Source organism: Opisthocomus hoazin, chromosome 3 (genome assembly GCF_030867145.1).
Source record: "Opisthocomus hoazin isolate bOpiHoa1 chromosome 3, bOpiHoa1.hap1, whole genome shotgun sequence".
Lineage (NCBI taxonomy): Eukaryota > Metazoa > Chordata > Aves > Opisthocomiformes > Opisthocomidae > Opisthocomus > Opisthocomus hoazin.
This window is the reverse complement of record NC_134416.1, coordinates 54,733,051-54,754,594: the sequence shown is the minus strand read 5'-3', so window position 1 is coordinate 54,754,594 and position 21,544 is coordinate 54,733,051. Positions and strand designations below refer to the sequence as shown.

General features: G+C 41.6%; 2 protein-coding genes across 2 annotated transcripts in view; one reads left to right on the top strand and one right to left on the bottom strand.

Annotated features, from left to right (window-relative positions):
* Positions 1-2,192: 2,192 nt before the first annotated feature.
* RMC1 (regulator of MON1-CCZ1) lies at positions 2,193-18,584 on the top strand. Its single transcript, XM_075416319.1, has 20 exons — positions 2,193-2,519; positions 5,049-5,125; positions 6,568-6,652; positions 7,055-7,111; positions 8,043-8,129; positions 9,326-9,466; positions 11,087-11,190; positions 11,646-11,735; positions 11,847-11,952; positions 13,300-13,411; positions 14,466-14,510; positions 14,918-14,971; positions 15,272-15,400; positions 15,717-15,823; positions 16,527-16,646; positions 16,806-16,883; positions 17,042-17,146; positions 17,227-17,295; positions 17,437-17,662; positions 18,407-18,584. The coding sequence occupies exons 1-20, from the start codon at positions 2,349-2,351 to the stop codon at positions 18,484-18,486; spliced, it is 2,043 nt and encodes a 680-aa protein (XP_075272434.1). The 5' UTR covers positions 2,193-2,348; the 3' UTR covers positions 18,487-18,584.
* A 207-nt stretch (positions 18,585-18,791) lies between these two features.
* Positions 18,792-21,544, bottom strand: part of NPC1 (NPC intracellular cholesterol transporter 1) — a 28,979-nt gene continuing 26,226 nt past the window's right edge. Inside the window, exons 23-25 of the mRNA XM_075416318.1 lie at positions 20,706-20,819; positions 19,760-19,922; positions 18,792-19,129 (exon numbers count right to left, since the gene is read on the bottom strand). Of these exons, the coding sequence (XP_075272433.1) occupies positions 19,047-19,129; positions 19,760-19,922; positions 20,706-20,819 (360 nt within the window). The 3' untranslated portion in view covers positions 18,792-19,046. The remainder of the gene's footprint in view (positions 19,130-19,759; positions 19,923-20,705; positions 20,820-21,544) is intronic.

The following is a 21,544-nucleotide window of genomic DNA, read 5'->3' as shown; positions in this document are numbered from 1 at the left end:
AAAGGAACTTGCATCTTTTGGAGACTTAAGCCTATTCCTAATTGTTCAGTGAAACTAAAATAATTGCTCAGTTGCCCAAAATAATAATAGCAGGGAAAGAACAGACTAGGTACCGAGAGGGAGGTGCTACAGTTGTTGAATCCCTTCAGGAAGACTGAAAGCTTCTCTTGTCAAATACAGCCAAATCTTCCTCAAAGCATTCGGAGGAGAAGGCTTTTAAAAAGAAAAGCGTATTCCTGTTCTAGGCTTATTACAAGTTTAAATACTTTGAACATTTCTTAGAGGAAAAATTATCTTGAAGCAGTTGCTTAATGCCTTACAACGTGCTTGTCGAGGAAAGATGTTGGTGTTAAGGATATGCGCATCAAGAGAGGGGAGGAGAGGGGAGGCTGCTTTTTGAGACATCAGCTGAAACAGAGGAGCTTGCTTGTGTCCTTGTGCTTGAATGGAAGCCTCAGTTGTTAACTGTTATTTTTAATTTCTTTCTGAAATATGTCTAGCACAGATTAAAAAAAAACCAAAACCCAAAACAAATAAATGAAGCAGCAGTCCTCCAGTCTGTGATTTAAAGCTACTGCGCCCAATGATATTGCCTAAACGCCTTTTTAATTCCAGCAATAAAATTGGCTCAGGAATTTGCTTTGAAACAAAGACCTCTGGGCACTTTGTCAAGTAGCTGAAAACAAGGAATAAGTTGATAAAGCAAGCATTTTCCTGGGCTCCTTTCAAATAAAAGGTTCTAGGATTATTATTAAGCAAATAGAATATTAGAATTAAATCTAGTGTTTTTTTCATTGGTAATTAAGGTATTCGCTTAATTACCTTTTCTGACATTGTGGCTATTCTAATGACCAATTTTAAAACTATCACAATAGTCTCAATTTAGGTGTTTATATACTTGTCTTCCCTGCCCACATACCACAGTATCTACTATCTTAGTATTCCTATTGCTATTGTAGAAAGTACTTGCTGTCCTGTAGGGAAGTAGTAGAAGGTTAAATGTCAGTAGAATTTCTTAAATTTTGACCTTGGATTAACTAAACTTTTGACTAATGTGCAATAAATTTTTTTATTTTCTAAAAAATTGTAAATTTTAAGGTACTTGAAATGCTCTGGAACTACTTGCCCTCCCTCTCTAGTTAACGTGGAATTGTCTGATCGCACAGGCGGGTTCTGCAGAACAAATAGCTCGCTGTAATTCCTAGCTGTGACTTCAGTTTCTCCTGTCTCATGTGAAACTATTGCGGTTGGACTAACTGGGTCGCAAGTCAGCAGGCAGTTGTTTGCGTGATACCGTGTTAACGTACGGTACTTACATGTCTGTTTCTCCCGTACTAAGTTGTGCCACTCCAGTCTAATCTGAGAGCTTTTAAATTGTTACAATCTTAGTATTTTTTTTTCCCCTTTCTAAACCAATAAGCAAGTATGTAAGTGATGGCGTTCTCACGCAGTTTCTAAGTTACACTGTGGGTTTTGCAGCTCGTGGGCCAAGGTGTTGGCCGGTGCCTCAGCCCAAGAACCCCATTGCTAGTTTATTGCCCAGACCAGAATGCGGATCAGCAGAAGTGCTGAGAAACAATCGGGACTGTAACTTCAGTAATGCTTTAGTAATATCGTTCCTGAAATGAGGGGCATAACGTCCTTCTCTGGTCCTTTCTGCGGCTCGCCCCCCGGGAGCAGGGCCGCGCCCCGCAGCAGCTGCCAGCAGTGACTGCTGTGCAGGGCCGGGGCACCCAGCTCTGAGGCCGCGGGGTGCTTTTTTTCTCCCCACCTGGAACCTCTGGGGGGTTCGGCGGGTGTGGTGGTGGTGGTGGTGGTGTTTTTTCTCCTGAGAGAGCACCGCAGAGGGCTGGACCCACCGCATTTACCTCCGCGCCACTCGCCTCGGCTGCCCGCCCTCCTTCCAGGCGGCGAGCCGCCCCCCCACCGGGGGTTCCGGCGGGCGCTTCGGTGTCTCTCCGCGCAAGATCCAGGTCCCAGCGCCCGCCCGCGGTGAAGCCCGGGGCCGCGCTCTGCCCGCGGGCGGGGAGCGCCGAAGCGAACCCGCGCTCTGACGGGCGCGGCGGCGCGGGCGGGGCGGCCCCGGGGCCCCGCCCCCGGCACGCCCCCCCCGCGGCGGAGGGGGCGGTGCGCGCCCGAGCGCGGGGCGGGGCCCTTTTCAGCCCCGGGCGGGCGGGCCGCGGGCGCCACCCGCGCGCTGCCCTCCTGCCGGCGGTCGGGCGCCCTGCGCCTTTAAGGCAGGCCGGCCCCGCGTCACGTGGGAGGGGAGTGTAAACAGGAAGCAGCTGGCGGGGGCTTCGTGGGGCGCCGTTTGCGCCGGTTGACGTGCGCCGCGAGCCGCCGCCGCCATGAGCCGCGAGGCGCCGCCGGGGGAGGAAGAGGCGGCGGCGGCAGGAGGAGGGGGAGCGGGAGCGGGAGCTGGGGAGGGCGGCTGCTACCTGGCGCTGTGCGTGCGGCCTGTGCACTTCGAGAAGGCCAACCCAGTCAACTGCGTCTTCTTCGACGAGGCCAACAAGCAGGTGGGCGCGGCGGCGGCGGCGGCGGGGGGGGGAAGGCCGTGCTCCCCCGTACCCGCAGGCCGGCGGCGGGAGCGTCGCCTCAGGAGGCCGGCCCCTGTCCCGCGCTGAGGGAGGGCCGCCGCGTCCCGGCCTCCCCCCTTTCCTGCCTTGCAGGTCTCTGCGGGCTGGGGCGGCGGCCTCGGGCCTGTCGCTGCCGCAGCCTTTCCCGCCGCTGCTCTGTTCCCTCTCGGAGGAGAGGGGTCTGGAAGCTGTGGCGGCTGGGTTCGGTCTCCTCCCCGTCCTTCGGGTGCTGAGCGTGGGGCTGGTTGTTCCCTTGCGGGGGGGAACGGCTGCAGTGCGAGGGCTTGCTGCTGGCTGGCCGGCTCAGGACCCGTCATCTTGCTAGAGACCGTGTAGAAACTTTTTTTTTCCTCAAATCCATCAGCACAGATCTAGCAGGGTGAATTTCACCTGCCTTTACTCTGACCACTGTAAGGTCTTGCTGGAGTTCTTTGGAGTCAGCACTTTTTCTTTCTGTTCCACATGTCCCAATGTTACTGGCAAACTTTGTCACGTCACTGTTAGCTTCATTTCTCTGATATTGTTTCCCATCTCAATTCCTAAAGTTGAGTATATCCATAAAAATAAGTATTTGTAGCTTTACTGGTGGCTCGGACTTGAGTGTATGCTTTGCTTTTCGTTTCTTGGCTTTAGTTCTTTTAAGCTTGTTTCTCCCCAATATCACTGTGCGCTGCTGAGTATTCAACTCAGTATAGCTAAAAGATCCACAGTCTGTCATGAGACTTGTATAGATGTGGATACATTCTGCTGTCTGAGTCCTGTAACTGCTCTGTCACCTCAGCATTCACAGAATTGAAACGTTGAAGCTTTCTTCCCCATGTAAGTGGTGTGGTTTGCCACACGCAGTGGGGACATGATCAGTGGCATGGCTGGAGAGGGGGGAGTATGTCTGTTTCATGTTGCTGCACTCTGTTCAGAATTATTGGTGTCCTTTCTCTTCGTAAACCGTAATTCTTTTCTTGCATTTTGAGGGCCAGTTGAAGGAAGGTAGCTTAAATGCCAGGAGACACTATATCGCAGTGTGGAATGGGATATGACTACACAGAAACTGGTTTTTAAGAGCTCACTTGAGATAAACTAATTTTCAACTGTAAATTTAATTCTCCATGTTTTATTGCTACTCTAAAATTGTTTCGTTTCTGATGTGTCTCTAAATCGTTGGTAACAGCGTTTCCACGACACTTTCCCATGTGAACGGCCCTCTGAGAGATCTATCCTTGCTATCGTTTCATCTCTCAGAGGCTGAGAGAATGTTGCCTTAATTTTCTGTTTACATCAAGATTAAAAGTAGTTAGACTAAGTATTTATTGTTCCGGTAAGGCTGTGGACTTGCTTGCAATTTATAGGCTTGACACCCATATTCCTGCATGAGTGTACGGCACCAGCGGCATGGCTAATATTACAAAACAATCTGTCTGTTATTCTGAGACCTGGTCTGTGTGTCTAGTGCTTCTATACGTACAACAAGTACAAAGAAGGCCTCTGTCTGACTTTCCAAGCCAGTTAAAGTTTGTAACAGCATGACTTTTTTTTTATGTTATCTTACTTCAGCTCAGCAAGTGATACAGCTCTAGCAGGTTTTATACAGCATTTATATGTGCACTTGTGCTGAAGGAATTATTTGTTAGTGCAAGTTAGCTGAAACTTCTTAGGTACACACACACAAAACTGCAGATAACTATTAAACTATTCCTATCTAAGAACATGTTCTGACAAGCTCAAGCTTCTGGGTCACTGACTTGCATCTCTTCCCAATCCCCAAGCTGATTTCTTTTTTGTTTTAAACAATGCCCTGATGTCTCAGATACTTTTACTAGTACTTGACTTAGGAAATATGAATATTAAGAGGAAAAAAAAAAAAAAAGAAGAGAGAAAGAGCTTATACAGACTTTTACTATTTTAACTAGCCCAGTAGTTCAAAATTTGCCTACAAGACTGTTGCAGTACCATTGGAAACCTGTCAGCTTGGAGCTCCAGAGGAAGGAATTGATTATTTACTGAATCTCAGTATGAACTGGCATATCTGTGTAAGAACAAAAATTGTGTCTAGTAAAAAAAATCAAGGGTATGGTTTATAGAAAAGGAAAGCATGCTGAGGGGGGACCTTATTGCTCTCTACAACTACCTGACAGGAGGTTGTAGTGAGGCCGGTGTTGGTCTCTTCTCCCAGGTAACTAGCGATAGGACGAGAGGCAATGGCCTCGAGTTGCGTCAGGGGAGCTTTAGATTAGATATTAGGGAAGATTTCTTCACTGAAAGAGTGGTCAGGCACTGGAACAGGCTGCCCAGGGATGTGGTGGAGTACCCATCCCTGGAGGCGTTCAAAAAATGTGTGGATGTGGCACTTTAGGACATGGTTTAGCAGACATGGTGTTGTTGGGTGGATGTTTGGACTTGATGATCTTGGAGGTCTTTTCCAATCTATGATTCTGAATAAGCTGCAAATATGTTCAAAACTTTTTTTTATAGGTTTTCGCTGTTCGATCTGGTGGAGCTACAGGAGTTGTAGTTAAAGGCTTGGAGGATAGAAATCCCATTTCCTTCAGGTAAGGCACCTTCATCTTTCTTGTCTTGGGATAGAATTCTGCAGTCTTACAATTATGTGGTAGTAGTCCTGATCTACTGTAAGTTAGGCATAAAACTTGCAAGTAGTTGTGATCATATTTTGATTTTTTTTCTTAGATAAGACGTCATCTTGCAGTTAAGATGGCATACTTTGCCCTCGTGAATTTATAGTCTTCTGAGGGAAAAAAAAAGTTGTTAGGCTGTGACTGCTTTTTTTTTTAACAGCAATGTTTTATTAAAACACGCTATATGTGTGAGAGAGTGTGGAGATTCAAACCTGTGATTCCTACAACAGCAGTCACTTATCCAAGGATGCAGTTTAGCAAGTTGAACAAAATGAAGTAAACTTAAGTGTGTAGAGAACTGTAATTTCTGAATTTTGTGCCTGTGATTCAAGCACAGTGTTTCCTATACATGTAGGTTTCTTGCATTCTGTTTCTTGTTTAATCTAAATTGTCTTCTTTTATGTCTTCTGGTTTTTATTGAAATTTTGTTTGTTTTTTCAGAATCTCAAAACAGTACTTTCAATGAAACTAATTTGTCTTTAGAAAACTATTTTATATATGCTTCTGTTAAGAGCAATGACTCTTTGCACTCTGCTGTCCATATTGAAGGAAGTAGTCTTTTACTCAAAGGTTGCTTGAATCTAGATATGGATGAAACAGTTTGCGCTCGAGGTGTGTTTACTGTGATCTGTCAGGTATTACGTAGGGCCGGTACTGAAAGTTGATATTTTTATTTGACTTTTTAATTTGACTACCCTTGTCACAAATTGTGAGAGCTGGAAATACTCAGTGAACTTCAGTAGGTTCCACAGTTTTCCTGCTTGACTGTCTAGCTCTCTTTGTCTGGACCTTATAACGCACACCGGAAGTAGAACTACCTTATTCATGCCAATTGTAGTGCTGCTTGTTTGGTAAGGATACAGTTGTTTTTTTTCAAATGATGCGAAGACAGCCTCACTCTCCCTTTAACATCAGAAATGCTTCTAGAGGATGTGTCCTAATGGGGTAGCAAGTAGGCTTGGGTCATTTAGCAGTAGTTCTGGAAGTAAAGGAGCTGCTTGCAGGATGTTGGTGAGTGTCACACAACTCCAGCCTCTCTGAGAATGTAGGTTTTTAATTGTTCCACATCATAGGCCAACAGAGCTGAGCGTTTCTAGTAACTTCACGTGCTAGTTTGTGGGACCTTAGCCATGTTTCTGTAACGGATGCATTCAGGACTTCTAAAGAGTGAACTGCCACAATATTCCAGTCTGAATTTTGAATCCTGTACTCCTCTGGCCACACTCATAAGTTGTATTCAGAAGCATCTGCATTACACTTTTTACTTCCCTCACTGTCTTTTTGAGGGTGTATTACAGAGTTCTATAAGAAAACTGTTTTAGATGGTATTTCCATAACTACTTTTTCTTTCTGTATAGGATGGAAGACAAAGGAGAAGTGAAATGCATCAAGTTTTCCTTGGGGAACAAGATACTGGCTGTGCAGAGAACTTTGAAGAGTGTGGTAAGTAACCTGTACCCTGCAGATAGGGAATTGGAGCTGGAAATCTTCTGCTTACAGTACCAGAGTAGAAGCCTCTGAAACAAAAGTTCGAGAGGTCTGGTGGCTAACAACAGCTGTAGTGAACATTCCTCTGTCATCCTGAGAGGCTGAACAGACAACACTGTTGGCTTGCTAGTATCATCATTTAAAAATGAATGTGGGGGGAAGCCAACTCCTATAAAAAAGTCCCTAGCAGGGGTGAAATGGAATATAGTAAGTCAATTCTTTCTTTTTTTATATGTCATCCAAAATAATTTGATAAATTAATATCTGTTCTCTTGGATCTACATATGTCTTTTGTCTGTGCTTGGTATTTTGTCTGTAGTTCGTAATTGCTAACACACTTCATGGGTGTTTTTGCAGGATTTTTTGAATTTTATTCCAGATAGCCCTCAGCTAGAATATACACAGGAGTGTAAGGTAAGCTAAATAAATGTCCAAAGCTTATATGCTTAGGTGAAACTCTAATGTTAGTTACGCTGATGGCCTCTCTACTTTAAAACAGAACTAATTGAGATACCTTCCAAAACACTAACATGAAGTAAATGAGATACGTAGACATTACTCTCTATCTGAACTGAGGTAAATGAACAGGTATTAACAGTACCATAAAAATCTTCCTGGTCCAGTCACTTTGATTCTTTCCTAGGAAGGACTGGCAATGGTGTGGAGGCAACAAATATCAGGGTTTGGGAAGGAGAAGAGACAAAGTGCTGATGATATAGAAACAGTGGACAGTAATGACACTAAAGCCGGATAGTTAATGCGGATGTCTGGCCGTCATTTCACTGATCAGTGACAGGAAGCTATTACTAGTTTGCATACTGAGATTGCTATTTTTAAACAGCCCTTCTGGGTTTTGATGATTATTTTACAAAAAACAAGTACCACTGTAATTGTTTGGTACCTTCCAACTTTTAACTAAGACAGGTAAATTATGTAGTGTTCTGAGTGGAGTCATGGCAAATATTTCCACTTAGTCCTTAACTTCTGTTAGCAGAAGGAACCTGCTTTTCATGTCAGGAATTGGTTGAATTGGCAGTATGGTTTGAACCAGAAGAACTTGATTGTATTTAGGGTGAAAATAAAATTTGACTGTGTAATAAACTTGTAAATCTTGCATGCTGCCAAAAATTCAGGTCGTACAGTGGTTGTGTTGATGCATAGTTTTGGAAGTCGTTACAAAAGTAGCTGATGCATGCTCGGTGTCTGGTTGGCCGAAAGTGTAAACTCCAGTGATTGGATAACTAACCTGCCTCTCGTCTCGGGTTCTTCGTTTGGTTAATATTAGCTTATCTGAATAGTTAATTTTTCCAAGTAAAAGAGTGTTTGTTTGCTTGTTTGTTAAAAGACAAAGAATGCCAATATTCTAGGATTCTGCTGGACAAGTTCTACAGAAATAGTCTTCATCACAGATCAAGGAATTGAATTCTATCAGGTAATACAAATAACTCCTGTAGGACGGACTTATTTAGAGATCTGAAGATGTAAATTTCTGTAAATATCTTTTAATTCCTTTCTTCTAGCTCTCTGAGAAAGCACTGCTGAAAAACTAAATTCTTCTGTTTTGTTTGAAGACTACGATTATTTTTCTTGGAGAGGAATACTTTTTGGGGCAGGGGGAGCTTAACACTAACAGGTTGTTTAGCACAGCTAACACAGACCCTGTATAGAGGAGTACTGAATTAAGCCTTGAGAACTCTAGATTAATAGATGCTCTTGGCTTGTATGGAGATTAGTATCTAAATCTAATGTGAAATATCACTTCATGCAAAACAAATCAGCTTTGAGAAGGATGTGCGCATGCTTAAAACACAGCAAAGAACAAACAATTGACTAAGACAGTGATACTTTTCTGCAAATTGGCAGCTTCCTCCTGTGTTATCTTACTGTCTGAATTCCTTTGCATTACATATAATTACCTTTGCATACATTTTTGGAGAAATCTAATTAATAAATAGCCCTTTCTGACATTCATGATGAGGGATATTATAAACTTCCTCCAAAGCTGTGCACTTCCCAATAGTTCCAGTCCTAGAACGAAGACATGGTGTTTCGCATAATCACTGTTACTAATAGCTAGCACTAAAGGAAGTAACTGAAATCCTGCTGATTGAGGGAGAAAAATATATTTGGCACCTAAAAGAATTGTGAACGTCAGCCCTGCAGGTAAAAGGACCAAATCAAGTAAGTGTGTTTTTGAAGAGAAGTTATTTAAGCCCTTAAAATGAAGAGAATCAATTAACATACTGCCTTAGTTCTTAAAATAGAAGACTAAGAAATCTGGGGGATGAAGGCAGCAAAGATAATGTAATAACTTTTGAATAAAACTTCACTAGTTTTGTCAAGCTAGGTGTTTTCTCCGTTACAGACAGAACTTAAACCTAGACCTGGATGAGGGGAGAGACAGCACCTTTCAGCTCACTAGAATTTGAGGAGGACTTGATGTGCATTTCCTTAGCACAGTAAAATGGGGCCTAAGCTGTAATTGTCACGTTTCTGATTTTTAATTCTAGCACTGTAAATGCCCTTACGCTTAACTGTTTCTCACTTAACATTGCTAGCTACTGTGTAGTACCATTTATGCTGCTGAAACCTTGACGGTAATATAATGCTCATAGCCTGTGTTTCTAGGTTTTGCCAGAGAAACGAAGTTTAAAACTTCTGAAGAATCAGAGTATTAACGTCAACTGGTACATGTACTGTCCAGAGAGCTCCGTTATTCTTTTGTCGACCACTGTCCTTGGCAATGTCCTGCAGCCATTCTATTTCAAGGTAAAGGGATATGTCCCAAACTTTTAATTTTTGTGCTTCCATTTATTTAGGCTTCTGCTTCACTCAGATCTGGATTTCTTCCAGGAGGTGAATATGTTCACATCCGTAGATGGCAATAAGCAAAGGACAAAGCAAAACTCTGTAAGGTAGTTCCTAGGTGATGGCTTAAAATTAAGTAATTTTCTTACGTCCTCTTTGGAAATAGGTTTGTCCAGCTGATGTTGGACAGTTGACCTTGAGAAAGGGGGGAAAAAAAAAGCATCAGTGACCTAATATTTAACAACTTTAATATCTTTAAAGAGATCTTTTTTTAACTTAAGTAAATATTGTTTACTTTTACTGTGCTTATTTTCACTCTGTAATGTGGTAATTTTTTACTATATTTTACTATGCCTATTTTCACTCTGTAATGTGGTAATAAAGCAAAATTAAGGGCTTTTCACTTGGGATTATAACTACAACCTTCCACATGTGAGTGGATGAATTAGAAAAAAGACAGCGCTTAAGAAAAAACTATTGTCCCAAGCATGAGAGGGCTTTGTTTATAGTATTTATTTCTCTTACTGTTCTTCCCTGTGGACAACACTTAAGGTTACTGGGAAAATATTTTTCTTTTTGGCTTGGAAAAAGTGTGTAGTGAAAACTAGTGTTTAAGTCAGTCATGCAGTAAGATGATTTAATAAATGAGGAAAAGAACTACAGAGTTCATCTTGCTTCTCTCAAAGGATTAGGAAGATTTCTCTGGTAGTCTAAGGGAAGAGATTAAAAAGAAGTTTATTCAAATGAGTTTCTTGGTCTGATCTTGTGTAGGGATTGTGCTGGATCTTGAAATGACATTCTCTTAGGTGGCTAGGTGGAACTTACTGGCCTCTCACAGCTTGCTTTTTAAGGACTTAGGTCATGCCTCCCCCTCCTTAACATTTTGTGTCAAGTTGTAGCTTGAAGCGCAGTAATTTTTATTTTGTGTTCAGAAGGTAATCTTTAAAGATTTCCTGATTACTAAAATAATCTTTGAAAACGGAGCTTTAGCAAAGGATATATTTCTGTAGTGTTCACACTTCGCATTCATGAGTGGGTTAATAAGAATGGGAAGCGAAGTTCAACAGAAGCTTTGGAAACTCTGAAAACTTAAATATAAATTCTATAGAAGAGGAAGAAGAAAGAGGAAACCTTGGGCAGGAGCAGGAATATGCTCTGAGTGTAAGGCAGATTCTGGAGTTAGCAGGAACAAAAGGAGACTGTGACTGGTAGGAGGTACTGATATTTTCCTCTTCCCAGTAAGTAGTTATTTAAGAGTTGGAGCATGTTTTGCTGGAAGAGAGTTAGAACTCTTAGGATCTCCAGGCCATTTGTAAATAGGATCTGCACACAAATTTGTTGTAAGTAAAATGGAAATGTTTTGCTACCTGAAGCTGATGTTGTAAAATCAAGATGCTAAAATCATAATGCCAGAAGTATGTGTTTAGGATCACTACTAGTAAACTTTCTTTCTTTTCAGCTATCACCATTTTTTACCTGATGGGGGTGCTATTGATGCAGCGTTTGATTAAAGGTTACTTGAGCCTTTCTGTGTCAAGTCTTAACAATGGATTTCTTTGGGCTTTTTTTGATGTTTAACAGAGTGGAACAATGTCAAAACTATCAAAATTTGAAATTGAGTTACCCGCAGCACCCAAGTCCTCCAAGCTCAGCCTTTCTGAAAGAGATATTGCTATGGCTACAATGTATGTATCAAGCCTTTCTCGGAAAAGTATGACAGTTTGGGAGTGGTGAGAAAAGACAAGAACATTAACCTCGTTGCACTTGTTTCTTGTTTTCGTAGTACTACTGCTTTAAAGTGCTTTAGTTACTGCCTTGAACAAAGCATCTAAACAACTCTGGTAGTGGGGAGGGGAAGCTAACTCAGATGTGAAATTGTTCTTGATTAATACAGAAATTTTGAGAATGCCTCATTTCTTGAACTGATGTGTTGGTGGAGTTGTTCTTAGATGCCTAGCTTGCATGAACATAGGCTGTGCATTGTGATTTATCAAGTGCTGTTTTAGTCTTTTGCTGTTAATTAATTCATCACGTGACATAGGTAGTCTTACATCTGTTCTTTTAGGATAAAATGTATGGCTCTAACAGTCTGTTAGAGCTCTTGTTTGAAAATAATGCTTTAATCCTGTTGTCTCATTAGATATGGGCAGCTTTATGTTCTCTATTTGAGGCATCATTCAAGGACTTCCAATAGTACAGGAGCAGAAGTAGTCCTCTATCACCTACCAAGGTAAGAGCAGAATAAAGAGCATTAGTGGCAATTCACATGTGTGTAAGAGACATTGGCTTTTCTAGTTTCAACAGGCTTACAGACCAGTTCTTCTCACCTCTGTTTCTGCAGAGAAGGCTCCTGTAAGAAGACACACATTTTGAAGCTGAACAGAACTGGAAAGTTTGCACTGAATGTTGTGGATAACTTGGTGGTAGTACATCATCAGGATACCGAGGTGTGATTTATTTATATTATGTTGTGCCTTAACTTTTAGAAGTTATGGGCAGATTTTAATAATGATGACCTTTAGGTCTAGAAAATATTTTTGCATGTACTTAGCTTTGCCAAAAGCCAGAGTATTTGCAGGAACAAAACCATAAGGGTATAAGAGAGTTGAAGTGATCCATTTACGGCATTGCTCTGACATTTGATCAGGGCTGTTGCTAATGCTTGATTTTCGTACACTTTTTTCCTCCTTGTTAGTTTCCTATGATACTCTGCTGCAGCAGTGTGTAGGCTTTTAACGCATTATATAACCAAGTAGAGTTAAATTGGATACTAAATTATTAATCCTGGGAACTTCTCTTGTAGCAAACATTTGAATGATATGTTTTTATGACACAAACTTATACTTTAGCTTGAAGGCCTAGATCTACAAAAAAATTCTATGAACACAAATGATCTTATGCATATGGTCACATAGGTGAAACTTGCTTCTCTATAGTCCCAGTAGCAAGGCTTGATCAGTGGTAAAGCTAAAGTGGTTATTTTGCTCTTAAATTTGTGGAAAGGCTTTGGCTTCTTCTATCATCTTCTCTTGGGCAGCTCAAGGAACTGGAGCATGTTACCTCACTAGGATAATTAGTGGATGTTTCAGTTACAATTCATGTTAATTCTACCCACCAGCATTTTGGTCAAGCTATAAACATGACTACATAAACACAGAAAACAAAATCAAACTGAATATGGTATACACCAATAATTTAAATCATGATTCAGTAGCACTGAAAGTGAAGCTGATTTCTATCATGCAAGGCTAAGAATGTGGTCCATACTGGGTAGCTGTGTTAATGACCTGAGCTGAACAAGACTGAATGTTAGAGTTATGAGGATATCAGAGGAAAATGGAGATTTTTCCTCACAGTTTCTACCATCCACAACTAAGCAGTGAATTTGATATGAATCTCTTATAAGGAGGTGTATAAGACAGACCAAGAGAGACTTTTTACCAGGGCCTGTGGTGACAGGACAGGAGGCAACAGTTTTAAACTGAAGGCGAGTAGATTAAGACTGGATATAAGAAAGAAATTTTTCACAGTGAGGGTGGCGAGACACTGGAAGAGGTTGCCCAGGGAAGTTATGGGTGCACCATCACTGAATGTGTTCAAGGTCAGGCTGGATAAGGCTCTGAGCAGCCTGACCTCGTGAAAAGCGTCCCTGCCCACAGCACATCGCTTCCAACCCAAACCCCTCTATGGTTCTAATGGAGACGACAAGATGGAAACCTATTTACATGTATTCAGGCTGCTTTTCATATTATGATTCACATCTGTCAATACTAATTTCCTCTTCTCGATTGCAGACTTCAGTTATATTTGACATCAAGCTAAAAGGAGAATTTGATGGGTCTGCTACCATCCATCAGTTTGTACTTCCACCTCGATCAATACAACCCTATCAAATACCTGTAGCAGGTAGAACTACTATATAATAAATATCCTAACACTGTTATCAAGATTATCTAAATATGACACCTGGCATACAAGAGTGCTTCAATTTTTAGCATGCTGGTTACTAACCTTTTTATTATACATATTTACAAGAGGGTGAGGGAAGGAAAGAAGGTAAGAAGAAATTGACCATAAATTTGTGTTTCAAACTTTTGCCTTTTACAGAAGAGTAAGGAGTTGCTATTTAAGGCTAATACTTCCCCTAGTACTTTGCTTTTACACTTCAAAGTTCTTCTGGGGTTTTTTTGGCCACAGCTATAAAATCTTGTGTGTACTCCAAAGCACTTCATGCCTTTCTCGCCTAAGTCACATAAAGACACTGAAAGACAATCCAAGCTTAGATTCAAGTTTAGGACCAGCATAGAAGCAATGCTGAGATCAATGTTAGAACTTCAACACTTAGATTCTTCTTCTTGGATTATCTTTTTGTTCTTCTGTCCTAGAAGTGTAGCAGATGATTACCCTTAAGGTGGAAGTAGCTAGAAATAGTCCAAGCATAGTTCTGCTAGCATATGGCAAAACAGTGTGAGTCTCCTTCTAAAAGAGAAAGATAGTTCTGTAGGAATAACTGCACCTTAAAAGCTCTTTAACAGCTGATTGTTGAAGTCACTGATAGCAAGTATGACTGATAAATCTGAAGGTGGAGGTTTGTATTAAAGGTTAGGATCAGAAACTACAAACTTTATGTAATTGCTTTAGTTTCTTAAATACAGCAAATGGAGTCTATGTATTCAGAATTGTAGTACTAGAGAGGGAATACTTCTGCATGCATGATTTCACTTGGCTGAAAAACAAAACAATCATTTTGAAGAACATTTGCCTTCTCACAGTGTCAGATTTTCTTTGTAGATGATCTGGCTACACAAATAGGTGCACCTTTTTTGCCTGTGTGCTGTAGCACTGTTAGACATGTTACAATCCCCACTTGCCTTTTCAATGTAAGATTGTAGTTTGTATTTTGTTAGTGGAGGAGAGCTGCCAGAGCACTACTGTTCTTCACCTGATAATTTTTCTGCAGGTCCAGCCTCTGTGACAAGTCAATCTCCTGTTCCATGTAAACTCTGTATCCTTTAAATACTCTAAAAGTGCAAGAGTCTTACTAAAGCCTCATTCTATGTACCAAGTATAGAAGAAGCTGTAACTTGTTACCTTGACCCGTTATGTCCAGCTTCAGCTGACTGCATATTTACTTCAAGACACAATAGTATGCTCCATAAGAGACTGTAATGCTTTCACAGAGTTGTAAATTTAGTATAATATAATACCACATTTCTTGGTCATTTGAGATGCATGTATGAAATTACTGAACAGGTACACCATGAAATTGAAGCTGTAATTCCAAGAACATGATTCAAGACCTTACAAGAAAAGGTAACAATAAATTAAACTATGTTAATGGGATCTGCATCAGTAATGTGAATTTAGTGGCAAAAGTTCAGAATCAGTGTTAATATGGACTTTAACATTTAGATTCTTCTTCCTGGATTGTCTTTCAACCTGATATTATCATCAGTGCAAGTGAAGGTAAGTGGCAAGCTGCTTGACTACTATACTCGGCTAGTTTATACCTTCAGTGCACAAAGCAGCTTAAAACAAAGCAACTGAGCAGATGTTCTTAGTAAAATGGCTACTCAGGGTAGAGATAACTGAGGATGACCCTATCTTTACTGCAACTGTACAAGGGTAATGCTGCTCTAACATACAGACTTAGGAAGGCAAATAAATGAAAACGTATCTAGATTATGATTTAAAGGTAGAAAAGCTGGATGTCTAGGCTATACTATAGAAGGCAATTCACTACTTGTTTTCTTCCTTTATATCAAGGTTACCTCTGGAGTCTTCAAGTTAAACTTGAACCTGTAGTTAACCTCTTGCTAGATAAAGGAAAACTAATGGATTTCCTTCTCCAAAGGAAAGAATGCAAAATGGTTATCCTATCTGTATGCTCTCAAAGTAAGTTCACATGCCTTGTCTGTCTCTTGAAAGTACAATGCTGCTTATTTATACTCACATAAGTTAGCTGGGCTGTTCTTAGAGTTGAGATCAGCTCTGAAGCTAGCTCAGTCCTGTAAAATGTCATTTGCCTAGACTACCCTCAGTCACCATTCTAAAGGAATTATTTAACAGCATGAAATAATTCAGCTGCTCCTCCAATTTAGTTAAAATACGACTGAAAGTGTTTCTTTAAATTTTAGAGATTATCTTTTGAAAAAGGCAACATTAAAGTCCCTGGCTATTTCTCCTCATAGTTCTTTTTTTATCTTTTCAGTGCTCAGTGAGCCAGAAAGGGGATCACTGTCTGTGATTGCAACCGTTTTTGACAAACTGAATCATGAATATAAGAAGTACTTGGAAGCTGAGCAAAGCTATACTATGGTAAACCACATTAGCTACAGCAGCTTACAAAGACAGGATGATGCTGTTTGCATTTCAGGTTGCATCATGGTGAAGGCATGCTCTTTTCTGCTTTGGAAGTTCAGGCCCACCCCAAGGCCCTGGCTGCCTCAGGCTCGCTGCAGGTCTGCTGTGCAAGGTGCACCAAGACCTTCACTTAACACTCTGTTGTGGCAGATGCTGCATAGCTCATCTCCAGTGTGACAAGTAACACACCCCAGTGCTCAAAAGCAGAAAGAGGGTAGAAGCTCAAAAAAGCAGCCTGGAATCAATTACTATCTAAATAGTTTCCAAACCACTGATTCCATGGCACACTACACCACTGCACAACATACAGAGCCCTGATGTATCTCAGAATTACTTCTGTTAAAATTCTAAGCTCAAGCAGTAACCCACAGTGCAGCAACATACTAAAAATCCTTCTAAAGCTGGGAGTCTGTCAACATAGTATGTTTGAGTCGTCTCCTGGCTTTGAAGCATATACTAGCAGCTACATTATGTAACTTCTAAAAGCAGTTTTAAATTTAATATGAAAGCCCACAGTGATTGCATGCATTCTGTTATAACATGACCACAGATGTGAATTTGCTCAGTAACAAAACATGTTTATGTTCCCTGTGGAAAACAGTCTCTGTACAGATTGACTAAAACGCTACAGTTTTTTAAAAAGGCTTTCTTCTTGTAGGTGGTAGAAGCAGGCCTGAGTAGAAGTAATCCACTCCTGAAACGTCCGGTCCGCACTCAAGCAGTTATTGACCAGTCTGACATGTACACACACGTTCTATCTGTATTTACAGAGAAGAAGGTAAGTTAATTTTTAAATGTCCGTTTGGCAGCAGTCTCAAAATAGCCTGCAGAAGACTTTTATTGTCAGGATTAGGGTATTTTCTTGCCTGTCCTTACAGGATTATCATTAACAGGGGAAGCTATGCAAGTTCCACCTAACGCTTTTTTTCTTGTCCAGGAAGCACCTCATAAGTTCACTATAGCAGTCTTGATGGAATACATTCGCTCTCTTAACCAGTTCCAGATTGCAGTTCAGGTAAAATACTTACATGCCAAGTATATTGCCTTGCTCCAGGGAGTTTGAGTTTCAGACCAGTCTTGGTCACATGTCTTAGTCCTATGCAGTGCTACTTTCTAGATTGTAAAACCTGGTATGAAAACATACCTTTGATGGTTGTCTTCCTGCATTTGCAGCACTACTTGTATGAGCTGGTCATTAAAACCCTTGTTCAACACAACCTGTTCTACATGCTCCATCAGTTTCTGCAGTACCACGTGCTGAGTGACTCAAAGCCTTTGGTACGTAAGACAGGTTGCTTCAATAAGCTTGTGACTGAGGGGGGAAACCTTCAGAATTTTAAAGATTGCTTCTGCCCTAGGCTTGTCTGCTACTGTCCCTGGAAAGCATTTACCCTCCCGCACATCAGCTCTCTCTGGACATGTTAAAAGTAAGCATTTCAGACTATAGTAACTCCATGTCACATGTGGGCTAGACTTGTCAAACAGCTTACCTGACCAAGCTTGAAGTGACTAGCTAGCATCTGTCATTTTTCAGAAGCATAGTCTTACAGCTGTGATTGACTTCACAGAGACTTTCCACAGCAAACGATGAAATAGTGGAAGTTCTGTTGTCCAAACACCAAGTGTTGGCTGCCTTGAGATTCATCAGGGGTATTGGAGGACACGACAGCATTTCAGCCCGCAAATTCCTCGATGCAGCAAAGCAAGCAGAAGATGACATGCTTTTCTATACTATATTCCGATTCTTTGAACAAAGAAATCAGCGGTTACGAGGAAACCCTAGTTTCACACCAGGTAAGCAAGAAGCAGTTAGACCAGGAGACTCCATTGTGCAAACAGAACTAAGACTTGTTTCATTTCCAGTCCAGCTGAGTCTGCATTGTCAGATCAAACTCTTGGTGCATTCTAGCCTGTATTTTAGGCTTACCTTTAAGCATAGTTCCAAAGTTAACTTGCCTTACCTCTTTGTATACTGCACTGAGGAGCAGAGACCAAGCCAAACAGAAACTTGCAGATGAAGTTAGCCTGTTTGGCTTTCAGTTGCTTGCACTGCTTTGTTTAGCAGAGCCATTATCTCCAACCAGTGCTTTCTCCTGAAGCCAGCAACTGGGTCAAGAAACTGAGTTCAGTTGTCCGTTTCCACAGATGACAAAAAATTGGAGGCCTGTTTTGTACTACAGTTCCTCTTACTTTAAAAACCAAGCTAAACTGCTTGCACCAGCAACATGTTTGTAACCACCAGACAGCCTGCAGGCACAGAATCCCACTCCAAGACCTTGACAGTAGAGCGCTCTCATGGGTACGAACCTGATGGTTAGATACAGGAACTAGATCAAACATCTGCTTCACCACAAGAATACTTGTCACAGGACTGTAGATAACCTCAGTATTCCACTGCTTTAAAATTGTTAAACTCTTTTACTCAAAGGCATTAAAGATCAAAATTAGTACTTACAAGTTAAGTGAAACTACACAATCTTGCTTCTCAGTTTCTGAGTTGTAAAGTTAACGTTAACTTGGATTTTGTCCCCCCCTTAGGTGAGCACTGTGAAGAACATGTCACCTTCTTCAAACAAGTTTTTGGAGAACAAGCTGTCATGAAGCCCACAACGTTCTGAAAGACTCTTCCACTGAAATGTATAAACTTAATTTATTGCATTTAAGTAGATTTTTGAACTACAAAATTGCTATTTTATAATAAAGTATATACAAGACATTTTGGCAAATAGTACTAAAAATATTACAACTTGTGATGGCTTCCCCCTAAAAGTAGAGACAAAATTTGCATTGACCTGCATTTAAAATTAGTGTCAGTGGTTTAGCAGTCCATTCTCGTACACGTCATCTCAGTTTCATTGAGAAAAAAGCCATTCAACTCACAATACAGCTGGTTTAACTTTCTAGAAGAAAAAGATGCAACCTCTTGAAAACAGAAGTGTTTTAGTAATCTTGTTAACACACCTAGTTTTAGTAACACTGTTACATGAGCCACACGTATCATTTCCTGAGTTTAATGCTATGTCCAAAGCTGCAGCTGGTATCTTCTAGTTGAATCTGTGCGGGAGTCAAGTCGGTGGTGGTTATAGCGTGATAGTCATTGAACACTGCTGCGCTTCAGTTCTTAAGAAGAGCTGGGCCTAAGCCGCAGTTCATGGAGTCCACTGGACACTGTTAAAAACTAGAAGTAGAGGAGTCTCTCCCGTTCTGTACCTCTGGTTCTCTCTTGTGCAGCATGAGTTTTCGCTTTGTTTACTGATGGGCCTGAGCGAGAGAAAACAGGAGTTATTACAAGGTCTCACAGTACAGCAGATCAGTCAGTCATCAAGAAGCACGCCTGATCTTAGTTGTCTAGGTCCAGCTGCACACCGATGAGACCTGAGACACACACTTCTGCTCAGCTGTTAATAGCTGTTAGCAGCAGCCAGGGCAGTAGGTGAATCCGCGCTACTCTTAACCCCCATAAGCAAGGCTCAGTTAAAGTCTGCCTTTAAGAACTACGCTATACGCATGAATTTCCAAATTCAAGAGGACAGTATTGGGACCACCCTTACTACAAAGGCAGATCGCTTCTGTGAAAGCGGGAACACTGTCGCACCGCAGGTTTGTTGCTGCCACCCACCATCCTGTCCCCAGGTTTACAGACATTACTCACGCTGCTGTCTGTGGGGCCACGTGGGCCTCCATGGAGGACAGCACAGGGCAGGCTGCGGGTGCCTCGGTTCAGCATGCCTCTGCGCTGCCGCCAGTCAACCTGGGCTTCCCAGCAGACCGGCTACTGGAATGGCAGAGGCACGATCAAGGACTGCTTTTATCTTTGCAGTCCTTCCCACTCAATGGAGAGAAAGTGTCCACAGATAGCTAGCTATTTCCGAGCAGATTGTCACGTCTTACCTACGTAACTAAGCAGAACTGGAAGAAATACTAGCCCGTGTGTTGCTCCCAGCAGAACCATAGCTAGATACATCCTGAAGTAGAATATTTTGAAGATTTGAGATTTGGAAAAAGCCAGTACTACAATTCCTCCAAATTTGGTCAGCGTGATACCGCTGAAAACCTGTCAATAAAAAAAGTGTTTAAGTAGGGCTTTATGCAATCCATTTGCTTTGATTGTTTAACATTTGCTAAAGTTCTTTGGTACTTTGAGTCTCCTATATACAGTATACCTCCTTCCCCATTGTCCTTAGAACCAAATCCAAGACCTACTCAGGAGAAGAGTTCCACTTCTTGGTCCCACTAGAAACTGACACCACAGGACAGGCTCAGTATGATTAAAAATCCACTCTAGTCTGTACAGCCACCTAGTTTAATTTTTTACTTCAGGAAGATACAGATGAAAAACATTACTTGAAGTAACCCGCATTCCAGTGAGTGCTTACCTGGGTCCAGTACATGCATCACCAGACCAGCACAGTCTATTCCAACCCCAGCCAGGTCACTTCTCTTACACTACGTGACATGACAGTACTGCCTAAATACTGAGCCCTGCTTGCACTCCCAAAGCTCCAGCTGCATCCCATATTCAGAACAACCTTTCCTAGTCACCTCTGAGTATTTGGACAAGAGAAGCACTTAAGCTTTAATGAGACTATTGAAGGTTAATCCAGACTAGTTCAGCTAAAGCTTTCAGCTCTGTTCTCTACTATTAGTAGTAGTAACATCAGACGAAGAACTGGAGTCTTGATCACCCCTATTACTAGTAGAAGCCTAGGCTGACCTTTAAGAATTTTAAGAATTCCAAAAAGAAAAGGCAAAGCCATCCTTATGACTTCAGGATATTGGCATAGTCTGTGACGTCTTAACTTGGCCACTCATGTCCCCCCATACAGCAGATACGTACTGAACTGCCCATGTGAGACAGAGCTTCTTCGGCGCGCTCTGCTCGACTGCCCTTGGTACTAACAGTGAACGCTCTTGTCACATGACTGCAGAACTCCACAGCAATACCACAACTCTGGAGTGAAAAGAAACAGACATGGAAACCTTGTTTAGATGAGCACTGATATGAAGTTCTCTACTCGGAAGTCTAGACAGGCTAGAAAGGTTCTCACAGGTGTGATCAGTTTGCAGGGTTAAAATATTGCGAGTTACAAGCTCAGTATTGCTTGCTTTCTAGAGGCTGTTGTAGGTCCTGTATGGTGTTTTACCACCAGTCATTACTAATGGACAATTAATCTGATTAAACAGGAATCAGAACACGAGATCATTTTTGAGTACAAAAGTTTCTTGATGTTGAAGAAAGCTGGCTTCAATATAGTGTTCAGTGTTCACTGCATGCACTAAGATCAATTTACAGATACTAGCTGCAACAACATTACTTTAGGATAACAATGAATATAGACGCTGATTTGATACCACAATAGTTCAGATGATTAAATAGCTGTTTACAACACTGATTAACAGCTGGCAAATCTGAGACTTGCCTAGCAGGTAGACTTGACTGATTGAACAGTTGGCAGATCTTAGATTTATCTAGCAGGTAGACTTGCATGCACACATGCCTAGTTGTAACACGGGGCAACAGTTCACTCTCTCCTAACTCTCTCAGATCTGCCACAAGTCTCTAGGGAGCAAGGTAAGCCACAGCTCCAGTACTCAGCTCTTGGGTACTAAGTTCTGGAGCATTTCACCAAGGCAATCACTTCTGCCCAAATGGTTTCATCCATTTACACAGGAACA